This window comes from Chenopodium album, chromosome 11 (assembly GCF_948465745.1).
Source record: "Chenopodium album chromosome 11, dcCheAlbu1.1, whole genome shotgun sequence".
Classification (NCBI taxonomy): domain Eukaryota; kingdom Viridiplantae; phylum Streptophyta; class Magnoliopsida; order Caryophyllales; family Amaranthaceae; genus Chenopodium; species Chenopodium album.
Genome location: NC_137844.1, coordinates 38400008 through 38415942, shown reverse-complemented (window position 1 = coordinate 38415942; position 15935 = coordinate 38400008). Strand labels below are relative to the sequence as shown.

Here is a 15935-nt window from a genome sequence, read left to right as displayed (position 1 = left end):
GTAATGTTGTGATGAACAATGCCCCCACAAAATGCTAAATATACATCTCCTGCAATTCAGAAAGAGATTCTACAGGTATTTGCAAACAAAGTGCAAAAATAAATCCGTGAGGAAATTCGTGATTCAAAGTTTTGTATTATTGTTGACGAATCTCGAGACATATCTAAAAGAGAACAAATGGCTATTGTTGATAGATATGGTTATTTACGAGAGTGGTTTTTTAAGCTAGTACATGTCAAAGATACAATCTCCAAGACTCAAAGAAGAAATTTATGTGGTTTTATCTAACCATGAGTTGAGCATTCAAAACCTTAGAGGGAACGGCTATGATGGTGCTAGTAATATGAGAGGAGAATGGAATGGTTTAAAGGCTTTGTTCATGGAAGAATGTCGCTATGCTTATTATGTACATTTTCTAGCACATCAATTACAATTAGCTCTTATTGCTGCAGCAAGGGAAGTAGCCGAGGTTCATGATTTTTTTAAAGATTTAACTTTTATTGTTAACACTGTTAGCTCTTCTTCTAAGCGTCATGATGAGTTACAAGCTAGCCAAATAGTTGAATTGGAGAATTTAATTGAGATTGAGGAGGTTGAAACAGGGAAAGGATTGTATCAAATTGGCACGTTGCAACGTCCTGGGGATACTAGATGGAGCTCTCATTATAAGTCGATTTATAGTCTATTAAAAATGTACAATGCTACTCGCTTAGTCCTTGAAAAAATAGACATTGATCGTCGGGTATCATATTCTCAACGTGGGGATGCTAATTCTGCTCTAAACAAGTTGGTATCATTTGATTTCGTATTTATCTTACACCTTATGGAAGATCTTATGGGTTATACAGATGGTCTTTGTCGAGCTTTGCAGCATAAATCACAAGACATTTTAAATGCTATGCATTTAGTTGTTGGTACAAAATCCTTGATTCAAAATTCTAGAGATAACGGTTGGGAATCCCTTTTACAAAAAGTTCAATCATTTTGCCTTAAACATGACACTCAAATACTGGATATGCAGGTTGCTTATTCTGATATAATTCGATCTCGACGCAACAAAGACACCATAACAGTGGAGCATCATTATCGGGTGGATGTGTTTAATGCAGTTGTAGATCACCAATTGCAAGAGCTAAATAATCGCTTTAGTGAACAAACAACAGAGCTACTGACTTTAAGTGCATCTTTGAGTCCTATTGATGGATACAAACACTTTAATGTGGAAAATATTTGTCTCCTTGCAGAGAAATACTATCCCGAGGACTTTTCAGAGTATGAAAAATCACATTTGAAGTATCAACTTCAACAATTTTATAGTGATGTTCCTAAGCACCCGGATATGAAGGACTTGAGTACCATTACTGATTTGTGTAGAATTTTGGTGGAGACTAAGAAATCAGTTACTTATCCATTAGTTGATAGATTGATTCGGCTTATTTTGACCCTTTCGGTTAGCACAGCAACAACCGAAAGAGCTTTCTCGGCAATGAAAATTGTGAAAACTAGCCTTCGAAATAAGATGGAAGATGACTTTCTTTCCGATTACTTGCTAGTGTATATTGAGAAGGAGATTGCTGTAAAATTTGAAATAAAGTCAATTATAGATGACTTTTATTCTATGAAACCTAGGAGAGCTCGTGTTAAGTGATTAGTATTTTTTTAATACTTTAAATTTTTATAGACCTTTTTATTTTAATGGTTTATGTTGATTTTTTTTTACCCAATTACATATGCATTTATGACTTGTTGAGGTATGTTTTTTAGATTATCGATTAGGTCGGCCACCCCTTCGAAATTTTTCTGGTTACGCCACTGTAACATGTAATAAGTACCTTTTTAGCTTGTTAATAGATATAACGTAGGGCATGTTCTCTATTCATTTCATTCTTCTTTAATTCAGTTCAGGTCTATTCAATTTAGTTCATTTAAGCTCCAAACAGTTAATTAGAACAGGTCATTATCGAATCCAGTTAGTTATACATATTTGGATATTAGTTATACTCATTTAGTAAGTTATTCTCTTATGATGTATTCCAAAGCATTGCTAAGGGGCCGAAGTTGTTTACAACTTGTTCAAGTATTTTAGTAGTTAGGAAAAGCCCTTATAAACAATTCTACTGATATTGTTTACAAAACTATATATAATACCACTCTAAGGGCCTGTTCAGTTAAGTTCAGCTCCAATCATTTCAGTTCATACGTTCATTCTATCATAACTCATAAGATATCCATTTCATCTATATTCATTTATTTCATTTAAATTCAACCCAAATTAGTTTAGTTAAAATCTATTCAGCTAAGTTCAGTAAATTAAATGTCAACAATACCTACGTTTCAAATAAAAGTACATTAAGATGAAATTACTAGTAACATTGGTTATACTACATTGCTTAATACCTTCAAATATGTGTATTACTATATTATATTTTGTATTAATTTTATTAAAAAAGGAATCATCATTTGAACTAGCGTGTAGGGGTTGCCTTTTGACCGTGTCTCCACTAAATCATTTACTCAGTACTTCTTCTTAAGGAAGAGTTACATTTCTTTTACATCTAGTCCCCAATACAGAAGGCCTTCTGGACTTCCATACCCATGAGCAATCATCTGCAATTCTGCATGAACCCGTTAGATAAGGTAAATCTATACTCCCCTTATGTACGAAATCGATGTTTAACATGGTGTTGCTCTTCATCATATTAAGCTATTTTTTTCGCTAGTAATAATTGAAAACCTGTAGAAAAGGATTTTAATTCCTTATTTAGGTATGCATTTCGAATATTCCAAATACTTGTAGTTGGTCTTGTATTGCCCTGAGTAATTTCGTTTTAACTTCATGTTCTCTAACTATGCTTGCAGGACCGACTCATTTGAATTGAATTCCCAACATACTATTTCAAAGCACATAACAGGTAAATATATCTATTGATTACTTTGAATATATTTTGTTAAATATTGCATGCAACAATTCTTGTTCCTTTGAATATAACCATTAATTTCTTTTACTAAATTTTGTAAAACATAACATGCAACAATTTCATGCGATAATTGTGTTTAGATCTCAACAAGTTAATTTAGCATCATTTAAGTAATATGTAAATATTAATGTTAGATGGTCGGTAATTAGGTGCATGTTTACTCCTTTTTAATTGGTTGCTGTAACAATATGCTTAAAGATGTTTTACAAAAATTTACATGGTTCTATAGGTGAGAAATTTATGCGGCGGATTTAATTAAAATTGTAAAGAAAAAAGGTATAAGGTTGAGGAATTTAATCTAATAGCCAAGTTTATTTATTAAATCTGATAGCCAAGTTTATTTATTAAATCTAATAGGCATTGAAGAAAAATTCCTACATAATTTATTGTGTTGATTTGCCATAACAAAAATAACGTAGTTACGACACAAACTTATTAATTCTTGGTTCATTTGATGTACCATAGTAATGATAGTAATTGCAACTCCGTGGTTCCAATTCAAAATGGATGAATCAACACGAGAACGTGTGGTGAGCTTTGGAAGTTTAGTTTGATGCTTCTAGCACATTTGTTAATATAGTGGCTTAGTATAATAACTTTACATGTTTTAATTTTATGACCACAGTTTGTTCCGAACCGAGTAAGAAAACTACTTGGATCTCCAACTGGAAGATTCTATGTCTCAAGGGGATATCATTGCACCCCATACCATGTTATCGTACGTCTTGTTGATAATAGACATACATGGAAATGCTATATTGAAGATGGGTGGTCACATTTTGTTGATGATAGCGACATTAGGGTTGAAGATGTGGTGGAGATGCATTGTTTTGGCGGTCGGCTTATCCGCGTAAGAGTATTCTGATCGGGAGTTGAAATCGAAGCTCCAACCAATCAAACCACGGAGGCCTCCTCTAATGAGGATATCAACACATCCTTGCCTCTTGTTATACTGCAACCATCGTTTAGGGTAAGGTTCACTCCCCCATACATCAGAGCGGGCAGAATGGTAATTACGCAATTGTCACATTTTAGCGCTCGTAACTCTATTAGTTTACCACCCGTAATCACTGTTTATAATCAATCTTTTACCAAAAAGGCTAACTTTAAAAGAGACTTAACCAAAACGCCTAAATGTTGATTTTAATTTCAAAAGCTAAAACGTCATTTGAGCGACGAAAATTATTAATTTATTTTTTTTCCATTGTGAGTTCTTCACCCTTTTTTTTGTTATTGATTTGTGTTTATTATTGGTATTTTTTGGGTTTATTTTAGTTTATTTATTTGTTTTTTTATTCATCGTTTAATTAATTATAACTAACTATTTTACCATTTGTTTTGTATTATATTCCGATCGATTTTTCCAGAGAATCATTCCGACGTCAGCTTTTTCCGCGTCGCGACATTTTAGCTGCTGCGCGGTAATTCTAGTTTTTTACGCGTTTTTAAAACTACGATAACTTTTGATCCGTAACTTGATATAAGACATATAATATATCATTGGAAAGATTATCAAGTCTACTTTCCAACCCAATTAAAATCAGGTCAAAATTATTTGTAGATTTTAAGATGTGGCCGTTTTAGTGAAAGGGTGTCGGTTTTGGGCCGAGTTTAGTATTTTGCTCATATCTTCTTCGTTTTAAATCAGAATTGGGCTTATGATATATTGTTTGAAAGCTTATTGAAAGGCCTATCCAACCAAATAATAATTCTATCAAAATTATAGGGCCAAAAAATCAATTCAACTCGGTTTTATGATGTGATTACGAAAAGTGGAAAGTATGTTATGATTTAGGGAAATGGACTAGGAATTGGGGTTTTTTTTTATGGAATGTATTGAGATTAAATATAGATTTAATTACACCAAAGATTAAATACTCGATCCGACCAATAATGGCGGTGAAAGGTTGTTCATTATCGGGTTTGGTTTTGGGGAGACATTTTTAGGTGTCTACACTTGGGGTTCTTTATCTCCCATTGTTCTTCCTCGATCGCACGTGGAATCACGTTTTAAAGGTACAATTATATGTTCTTTATGTGTTATGCAATGATCTTGGTTTTTAGATGCTTATGAATATGATTCATGAAATTCCGCTTATAGTATCTAAAGTCCTACAGTGGTATCAATTAGCCTATGTATGTACATATATTGAATATTAATTCTTTGAATGTCCACAATTATAATTCAATTAGGAGGGAGAATAATTTAATTATGGGTCAATTATTATTTTAAATGTGATTTAACATATAGAATTATTAAAAGTTGTTTAAATTGCTCAAAAATTAGCCATAAAAATCCGAAATTTTGCCCCAAATTGTTCGAAAATTCGAACCCCCAAACCCTAATTCGAAATTTTCGAAACCCTAAACCCTAAATTGTGATTTTTGTGTTTTGGTTTTGATTTAATTCAATTCCTATGTGATTTATGATTTTAATCTATTTGATTTCATGTTAAATTATGAATTTTCATGATCAAATTATTTGATTTAAGAGTTAAATTGAATTGGGGATTAATTTCATGAAGAACCCTAATTTCAAGATTGAATTTGATTTAATTTTGAAATTAATTGGACCACATTAAATTAATTTATTTTTTAACAAAAGAATTGTTTTAATATAAATTTTAAAAAAAGGTTTTTAGTATGCGACAACCGCGGCTGGGTGGCGCAGCCACGGCGACTGCCGCTGCAGGTAGGGATGGCAACGGGTCGGATCTGGACCGGGTCTAGATGGACCCGGATCCAGATCCGTTTTTGTAACAAGGATCTAGATCCAACCCGGATCCGTCGGTTCTGGAAAATGGAGACCCTGATCCAGATCCGACGGGTCCAACGGATCCAGGTTCGGATTCGGGTCCAAAACGGGTCCAATATATCTTGCCTAATTTTTTGCAATAAATGTAATGTTTGGGTCAAAAAATGCATTTTAAACTTTCGTCGGGTTTATAAGTTCAACCTAAATTAAAGTTATACAACTAATCTATAAACACAAAGTAAATAACCAACTTTTATACTTATACTTTAAAATAAAAATTATAAATAACAAAAAAAGTACGATGTTACAAATGAGCAAGTGAAAAAACAACGATGATGTATCCAATATGAGCATCCAAAATTCATCTTTTGAAACTAATTTTTATCACTACTAACATCATCAACATTTTTAATAAAGAAACAAAAAGTTTTAGGTTTTTTTAAATAGAAATTAAAAAACGGGTAAACGGATCTGGGTCCGGGTCTAGGGACCAGACCCGGATCCAGATCCGTTTTTTTCAACAGGACCCGGATCTGACGTGTAACACCCTAGAAATTCCTTTCTTTTAAAATATCTGTTTTGCCCTGTTTAAAACTTTAAATAGGAATATCTAAGACATTACCGCCATTGTGAAAACGGCTAAGGCAACTATCAAAGACACACAGCGGAAGACTAATTTCAAAACCTTTCAAAACAAGTCAACTTTAAAAAGTCAATCGACAAAAATAAAGTCAAACCAAAGTCAAACGAAGTAAAATAAAATCAACCTACAACTTGGAACCATTATAGGCCCTTATTAAAACCAAAACTGAACTCAAAACTCTTTTCGTTAGTCACGCATAATAATCAAGTCATAAATAAATAAAGCAATAAACACATTATATACTTATCGAAAGTAGCATGATTCGCTCTTCACTCATGCCCATTCATGAAAATGCTTCATCACCTAAAAAGCTTATCTCTACCTATTTCCACTACTCTCCATTAAAAATGGGTCATCATAGGGCCATGATAAAAACAAGGCCAATAACACACAAAACACACAATCAGCAAAGCTGAGTACATAAGCGTAATTAACACACTAGCATACAATTCCCTATTAACACACGACTTACCTTGTTGCTCCTGTTTTTCAAGCATACAACATTCAATAAAAGTTCTCACTAAACACTAAATAATTTATTTAGTGTTGATTACGCATCGAACGAGTTTCCCACTAACCTCCCCCAGATAAATTGAGGTTATTGACACGGGAGCTAACCGTGCCAGCATCAAAAACCACACATAGGTGACGGAATTCCTGCGCATAATAATAATAAAAAGAATGTCCAGCGTCCGGTACTCCAGTAGAAGTTATGATCAAATATAAAGTCACATAACTCCTCCCATATGTTCATACTCAATGTATATACGTTCCAAGAGTTTTGGTGCGCAATCTCTATCACTTTACGTTATTTACCGATTATTAAACTTGGTGATGACTCTCAAACCATAATCATTCAATCAACAATAATTATTCAAACAATCAAATATATCAATTTAATTCTTGAATAATTAGTGACCACATAATATTTAATGTTGAACCCTTTTTAATTCTACCTCGGTGCCAATGACACCTTAAACGCATAAAGCGCCACAAATCCTATCCCTCGGTGTTAAAAACACCTTAAGTGCACTAAGGCACCAACATACAATTTATTCCTCATGTACATGGACACTTATATAGCTCTTTCCTCATGCTTATAGCATCAATAAAAATTATGTGAACCATAATAAAATTCCTTTTCAATATTCCAAACCAAATTAAACATTTAGTTTAATTAAACATGCTCTCTATCATGCCATAAATAAATATGTGGTTCATAAATAATATTCCAAGCTATTATTTTCCATTCAATAATCCATCACAAATAAATCATGCTTCATAATCCAATCACCAATAACATCCAAATCATAATTTCCATTCCAAACCTAGCATGATATTACTTGTAATCAATCAAACACATTTAGCATGCAACTACATCAACATAATTATGCTAAGTACGCGAACGTACCTCAAATAAGCCCTTAAAGTAGCTGATTACACTACAACGATTCCCGAATCAAGTCTCCTACATAAAGGGACAATAATACTATATTAATTCTCCTTGTATACATAATTTCCAGCAACTTAAATTTACTTTAGACTACTTAAAAAAAATCTGAAAATTATTTTAAAACCCCTAATTAAACTCCTTTTTAATGGGTAATCACACCCTTTCATTAAAATCACAATTATACTACTTTAAATAAAATTCCAGCATTTTAAACTAATCAAAAACCCTTTAAAACTTCATCAAAATACATCTTTATACTTAAATTATCCATAGAAACATTAAATTATCTTTTACCCTTTAAACTCAAGGATAAAATTTAAAACATAAAAAAAAACTGCGTTAAGAATAAAAAACTGCCCGAAAATCATATTTAGAGGCTGAATTTGGCCACGAGAGGGTGGTGCTTTTACATTGTTTCCACATGGAAAACACTACTTTTTTTTTATCAAAATATGATGAGTTCAGAACCTGATCGGGATTAAAACGAGATTAATATTAACGAACGGAAATCTAAAAATTAAAACACGAATTTACGTGTTCAAAATAATCTGGAATTAAGTTAAACTAGTCAGTAGTTATAATCACCAAAATTTCAAACATCATTACTATAAAAGCCCTAAATCAATTGTTCGCAAAAACCCTAAAATCGTGATTTTCAATAATTAAAAACCCTAGGTTATAAAATTTACAAAATCTGAAAATTATGACATTTATAAAATCTGAAATTATAAAGTTTAATCATCAAAATACAATTTGATACTAATTAAATTAATTTCAAACAATAAAATCAAAACCCAATAAATCAATAATTATAATTACACAAATTAATAAAACAAAGGAGAAAGAAAATAAGACTAACCTTTCTGTGTGTGAAATTTTTGGGGATTCATGGTGTATTTATAGAGTATAGAGTGTAGGGTTAAATTTGGGCTTATAAAGATGTGGGCTTAAGTTATGGGATAGGGCTTAAGTTATGGGTTTTGGAATGGGTTATTCCAATAAGAGTATGTAGAAATAATTTACATTGCCCAATAATTAATAACGTTTGGCCCAAAATATATTTTACTTTTATAAAACCTTATATATAAAATACTTTAACCCTTTAAAATATTTAATTAAAATACTTGAGCTCTTAACAATACATTTTACTAATACTTAAATACTTTATAAAAATATAAAAAAATACAGGGTATTTCATGACGGGTCCAAAATTTGAAGACCCAGATCTGTGCAAAACAGATCTGGATCCACGGATCCGGGTCGGGTCCGGATCCACTGCCATCCTTAGCTACAAGTGGTCCGGAGGGAGGGGCGGGGTAGGGTAGCAGGTCGGACAGTATGAGCAGAAACAGCAACGCCACGCAAGAGTTGCGTGCGTTGTTGTTGCTGCTTGCGACAGCGTACACCAGTCGGTGTGCGCTCACCTTGGCTGGCTTCAGCTGCCACACCACGGTGGCTGGCGCTTCTCTCAAAAAAAAATTATTTTATTCTATTTCAATAAAAAATCAGTTTTTAAATTTAAAAGATAAGTTTTGATTTTAAAAGATATTTATCAAAATTAAAGTTGTTAATTTTGTTAAGTTTGGATAATTATTGAGAAAAAGATTCTATATGGATAATAATTGATTAAATAATGAGATTATCCCATAATTATTTTAGGATAATAATTGATTTAAAATTTTGTGATTGGCTAGGCAATTAGGATAGAATCTCCTAAATTAGTTAGGATAATCATAGAAAATAAATATGATTTATCTTCCATAATTAAAATAAGATTTGATTCTATCTCATATCTAAGATAGAATATATGATATTTTATGATTGGCATAATATATGATATTATCTAATTGTAGTGTTTAATTAAATATGAGATATTAAGATGCCATGTTTCCTTAATTATGAACATTCGATGTTGTAGTTTAGGAAAGCGTGATGAGTGATTTATTATATGGCACTTTATAATATATAATATTGTTTGTTGTTATATATAGACTAGAATGACCCATAGATTCTAAATACAATTTGCGCATCGTTTCGTATTTTTGTAATCTAAATATGGTCTGCATACCGTTAAGTAGATAGAATAGAATAGTATTACAGGTTGCAGTTGATACAGGAAGCTAATGGAGTGAAGGCCCAAAGGAGCTAGATGGATGAGATCCATGAAGGTTCAAGTGAGAGTTTTGCTTTATTAGTTTTCTAGGATTAAGGGCCACTATGTCATGTTTTATTTATGCATTAGTAGATTATGCATGTTAGATTTTATTTATGTTGATTGATGATGTGCTAGAGTTCACTAAATAATCACAACATAATGAATCTAGGTCTCGATAATATTGAGGTTGCTTTTCCAATTAAAAATCCAATAAACCTTTGATATTTATGATAGGTCATGCCAAAGCTGAGTGTCATTTTATATCTTGGGAAAGTTGGGGTAAATCAAGTTTTATAATTTTAATTGGTTATACTCAATAAGGTTACCTAAAGACTTTAGAACCTTGAAGCAAAGGGTAATAATTAAACATGTGATGGTTAATTATTCAACCAAGAGTTACAAGAGTTGTAATCAGTAAAGAGTTTACTCACCTTAAAAATATAATGGTTGATGGTAGAGCCAAAGTCCGGTCAATTATTGCACAAATAAAGGGTCTTGGAATTACTTAAAATTCAATTGGGATCAATTAATATTGAATAAATTGAATAAAGTGCTTTTAAAGTTACCAATTTGATGAAACAAAGCACAATGTAAGCCTCTCACCGAGATTCTCTATTCTCTACACTATTATTGAATTTGTCGAATAATCAGTTTTTTGGGCCGTAGTACCTTAAGGGCCTGTTCGCATTTACTGAATTGAGCTGAACTGAAATGATTGGAGTCGAATTGAACTGAGCTGAACTGATTGGAGCTGAACTGATTGGAGCTGAACTGAACTGAGCTGCAATGAATATTTTATAAAAGAGGGAGATTAGGATCTGAACTAAACTAAACTGAACTAATTTGAGCTGAACTAAACTAAACTAAAGTAAACTAAACGAAACGAAACAAATTGGAGCTGAACTGAAATTAAATAAATGTCAACAAAAACTGAATTCTCTTCCCCCCCCCCCCCCCTATTTCTTCCACTTTCTTTTGTTTTCAGATTTTTGCGGTCAGCCTCTCTATATTTCTTGATCTCCAACCTCCCTCTTTGTTCCAAATTCTCCAGAATTAGGGTTTGCATCTTTGAACTGCTGAAATCATGGGAGGAGGCAACGCCCAGAAATCCAAGACTGCTCGCGAGAGAATCTTGGAGAAGAACAAAGCCGCCACTCGCCAGAGGTCCTTCTTTTTTTTTTTTCTTTTTTTTTGGGTCAGATTCTCGGAAAATCGATAAATTCTTCTTGAATAATTGATGAAAAAAGCGGTCTGCTTACTTTTTTCTGAATCTTTTACGCAAAATTTTTGACTCAATTTTGCATGTAATTGTGTAATCAAGCTGAGGTTTCATGGAATTTTTGTTGATGGTTTGGTCTGGGTTGATCTGGTGCAGGAAACCAACTGCATGCTAATAAAAAAAGCCATGACTATTCAGGTATTTATGCTCTTTGCATTATCAATATCTCTTACTTTTGTAATTGTGTTTTTTTTCTGCTTTTTGTGTTTGATTTTATTTTTGTGATGCATAGTGATAGTTGGTGAGGATATTGCTTAGTTATCAAGCTGTTCAATTATTTATATGGAAACTAGGATAAATACTGAAATTGTGTGATTGCAACACTATATTTGTCTGCAAATGCTGCAATTGCGGAATCTAATTGCTATTAATGTTGAATTTGTCGAATCATAGTTTTATATACTACTCCCTCCGTTTCACAATGATGTTCTTGTTTGGAATCTTTGACTTTTTTAAGAAGAGAGAATCTTCTAAATTTCTCTTAATCTATGAGAACAAATATAGTCATGTGGGATCTAGTTTAATTCGTCTTGGTGAGTAGATTATTAATATCTAAATTTTATAATTTTGCTAGTGTGAGATTAAAGATATTTGCGGTCAAAGTTGAGTAAAAATTTGCATCGATTTACGAAACAGGAACATCATTCTGAATCGGAGGGAGTACATCGAATTTTGTGTGATTGGACTAATATAGCTTGCAATAGCTTGGATATCGACGTTGAATACAATTAATAAGCCGCTTTGTGATTGCTATCTGAAGCTCATATATGATCTGGTGTACTTTGACCCCTGTGTGCTTGGGCATCCCTAGTTATCATACTTATCGTCAAGAGATCCCACAACATAGTTCCAGTAGTTAAGACTTAGAAGCAACTACTTTTTGTTAATTTTCCCCTTTATTATTTTCTGTATAGATTACTGCCTAGTGCCGTATACCTTGTCAGACTTTGACAATTTACTTGACCACACGTACTTACTAATTGAAATTAGATAAGAACTTTTTTTGTATGGACTTTCATGAACTTTAGGAATAATTTTTGAACATGAGAAAAAGTGAGATGTTGTATTTGTTGTGCTTGTCATGTACCAGATGTGTTGTAGTTGGTTCCACATTGTTAAACAACCAGTTACCGTGCAAGTTTCCATTACTTTGCAATTCTAAAGTTATGGTTCTCCTTTAGAAGTGTTTTATGTAATCTAATCCCTTTGATGGGCCTATCCTTTAGAATTGCAAAGTGTTATATTGTCTATTGTTAGAGGAGCTCCTGGTGTCCTAGGCAAGAAATGATCCTGCTGATCTTGTTACACTTAGATGTAAGTTTTCGTAGTCTATTCAAACATGACTCAGAATTTACATATAAAATAGTGGGATCTTAAATGCTAGTGACCCCCTGGTTTCAAAGAACATATTTAGTTTGCATTAGTCTATATTCAAGGGTGATAATGAATGTTGTTTAGCTTGTTATAAACAAATGTTCTGTGGTGTTTGTTATCTTCATTTGATTTATTGCCTTCCCTACAGCTCTTCATTTGTGATTTCTCTTTGTAGTGTTGCAAATCTAACAATACTGATAAATACTGATCTAGCTACAGAATATTTTGCTTGAAGTTATATTTGAAAAGTCTATTAGCTATCTATCTTTCTTTGGCTTTTCTGTATGCTGCTCTTTGTCCCAAAACCACAGTGCCAAAATCCTTGTGATGAAGATGTTTCATGATCTCAAGTCAATGTATTCTGTGTTGAATTTCCATTCCCAACTATTATTGAGCTCACACTTTTATCTTACCGTTGTAATTGATGATGCTAGAAGGTGGCTAATGCTGATTTGTTTATTGTGGGCCTTTTGGTACTTGAAATAATGCAACTTTATGCGGCCTTTCATTACCATGAAACACTCTTGATTGTTTAGTTTTGTACCTCTATAACAAAATACATAGTAATATTAATTATTGTCTCTGTTACATCATCGAACTTGGGAGGAGTCTAGTGTTGAATTCTTCTTTAAACTTTTAAAATACTTTACCACTATTTGTACTGGAATTTAACTTTTGAATATTTATTTGTAATATGTATGTCTTCATTCTAATATCATAAAGAAACTCTTATAGCCTTATTTCTATTATTACTGAGAGACTACTTACGTAGTTATGCTAGACCCTTGATCCTAATGGCAGTAGATGCGCCTAACATTTTGCTGATAATAATTTTGATTTAGTACATTGCAATCCAAAGAATGATAACATGTCCATCATAGACTGCTTTGCAAACAATTAAGTAGAGATTGATTAGCAAGACTTTTGATTAGTCCTTTGTTACGGTTCATAATTCCAAAGTTGCTAATGCTCAGAGTTCCAATGATGTTGAAAGTAGACCCAAGAGTCAAGGAAAAATCTTAGACTATTACAGTGTTCAGATGTTCAATGTTTGTTTTTGCAATTTTATGACATGCTTTGTTTCGAACAGGGAATCCAGTGATTGGATTAACTCTCTTCATTCTTCATTCATAAGTAAGTGTTGTTTGTTTGTGTGTGTGTGTGTGTGTGTGTGTGCGCGCGTGCGTGCGTGTGTGTGTGTGTGTGTGTGTGTGTGTGTGAGTAAGAAGGTGACTGGAAATTAGCAGCCCAATGCAGTGCAATATATAATGTAAGAGAAGTCCTAATTTCCATACCTGCCTTAAGCGACACTTCTTTAATGGAGGGAGTACCCTTCTCAGGTTTCTTTGTTCTAAACTAATACATTATCAGAATATATCTGGTGTAAGTCGGTGGTATTGCTGATCGCACTGGTTAAAGGCTATTTTTTTCACCTCTCACCTTATATATACTCAAGAGTGTTTATATTGAAGTGGATTTTCTATACCAGTATCTGAATATATACCTGTTCTAAGGACTCATTTGGGGTTCCATTTGACTATAGGGTGTACATCAAAGGCCTCATACAGAAAAGTTACCAAAGCAATCTCTGAGCATCATCTGTTGGAAGCAGAGGCAGAAAAGTGATCGGTCAGTGAATGAGGAGAGATTTTGATCTAAAAAGTCTTATCGATCAGTGAAAAAGGAGGTACTTCCACAGAATGTGGATCTTCCACCTGTAAACCCTATCCAATCCCAATAACAGAAATCCAGCGGATGGCACGAGCCGATAAGAAACTTGCTCAAATGGGTATAGAAAAGGCACTTGAACCTCCTAAGAATGGTATACTAGTCCCTGAACTGATTCCTGTTGCACATGAAGTTCTGAATGCATGGGAGGGTCTGATAAGAGGTCTTGCACAACTCTTGCATGTAATTCCAGTCTATGCTTGTAGGTAAGCTTGATTTGGTTTTCTTATTACTGTAGTTTATTTTAGTTTTGTTATCATTATGAACTTTTAGCTAAAAAGTCTGGTTTAAAAATTCTCTTCAAATTATATTATTTGGCTCAAAAAACTTCAGGTTTTAGTTTTGTTTTGTGATTTTCAGATTTATGATTAGCCTACTGTATGTATCAATAATTCTTAAGTCGGCTATGTGAACACTCCTATAAAAACACTTGAAAACTAGTAGCTCATACAATTGACTTCAGAGTGAAGCCGAAGAAATCACTTTTTTGTTTACATGCGGTTAGTGTCATGAGTCACGAAGTAGATGATTCTTTTGCAGTGAGTGCTCTGAGGTTCATGTTGCTGAGACTGGGCATCAAATACAAAACTGCCTCGGCTCATGCAGCAATAAGCGGCAAGGGCTTCACTTATGGGTCAAGGGATCAATCAATGATGTGATTATTCCTACCGAGTGATACCATCTCTATGACCCTTTTTGTCGACGAATTAAGCATGAAACCAGGTTCGATTATGATCGGATCCCTGCCATTGTTGAACTCTATATTCAAGCTGGTGTTGATGTACCAGGTTACCCGTCACGCCGGAGAACCAAACCTATTCGAATGATTGGGAAGAAAATAATTGACCGAGGTGGGGACCTTGAGGATCCTACACCTAAACCTAGAGATTCCTCAGCACTCCTAAGCTATGATACACACGGTGCTTTGTTGAGGTTTCCACCTCCACCACCCTCAAATCTGTCTAGGGTTGCTCAAGAAACAATGAATGCATATGAAACTGCTGCAAAGGATGTGAGAAAGTTGATGACGAAGTATTCTGTCAAAGCATGTGGATATTGCCCTGAAGTTCACGTGGGTCCATGGGGTCATAATGCGAAGCTCTGTGGGGAATTTAAGCACCAGTGGAGGGATGGGAAGCATGGTTGGCAAGATGCAACTGTTGATGAATTATTCCCGCCAAATTATGTCTGGCATGCTCGAGATCCTGGAGGACCCCCAATGAGGACTGAGCTCAAGCGATCTTATGGGAAGGCTCCTGCTGTTGTTGAAGTGTGTCAACAAGCTGGTGCCGTGGTCCCTAAGAGGTATGAACCCATGATGAGGCTTGATATTGTGCTTCCTGACAGTGAGGAAGCTTGCTTGGTTGCCTGATATGACAGTGGAGGTCTTGTATAAGTAGGCACTGTAGCAGAGGAGGGCTTGTAAAACTATCAGTTATAGTTTGATGGATTTGTAAGTATGTGTACTTCATTTTCCATGTGTGATAATCAAATTTAGGACTCATCCAATGTTAAAACAATTAAATTTTATTATATAAGTGAAATACTGTAAATTGTTTGAGTATAGTAA

General features: G+C 33.7%; 1 protein-coding gene and 1 pseudogene across 2 annotated transcripts; both read left to right on the top strand.

Annotated features, from left to right (window-relative positions):
- Positions 1 to 232: 232 nt before the first annotated feature.
- LOC145566593 (uncharacterized) lies at positions 233 to 1648 on the top strand. Its single transcript, XM_081625963.1, has one exon. The coding sequence runs from the start codon at positions 233 to 235 to the stop codon at positions 1646 to 1648; it is 1416 nt and encodes a 471-aa protein (XP_081482089.1).
- A 1833-nt stretch (positions 1649 to 3481) lies between these two features.
- Positions 3482 to 15935, top strand: LOC145566592 (APO protein 1, chloroplastic-like; annotated as a pseudogene). The gene is made up of 4 exons (XR_014095454.1): positions 3482 to 3508; positions 3604 to 3828; positions 14295 to 14571; positions 14906 to 15935. The product of XR_014095454.1 is annotated as an APO protein 1, chloroplastic-like (transcript).

Coding starts and splice junctions, on each gene's coding strand:
- LOC145566593 (XM_081625963.1), top strand. CDS start 233: ATGTCAAAGATACAATCTCCAAGACTCAAAGAAGAAATTTATGTGGTT.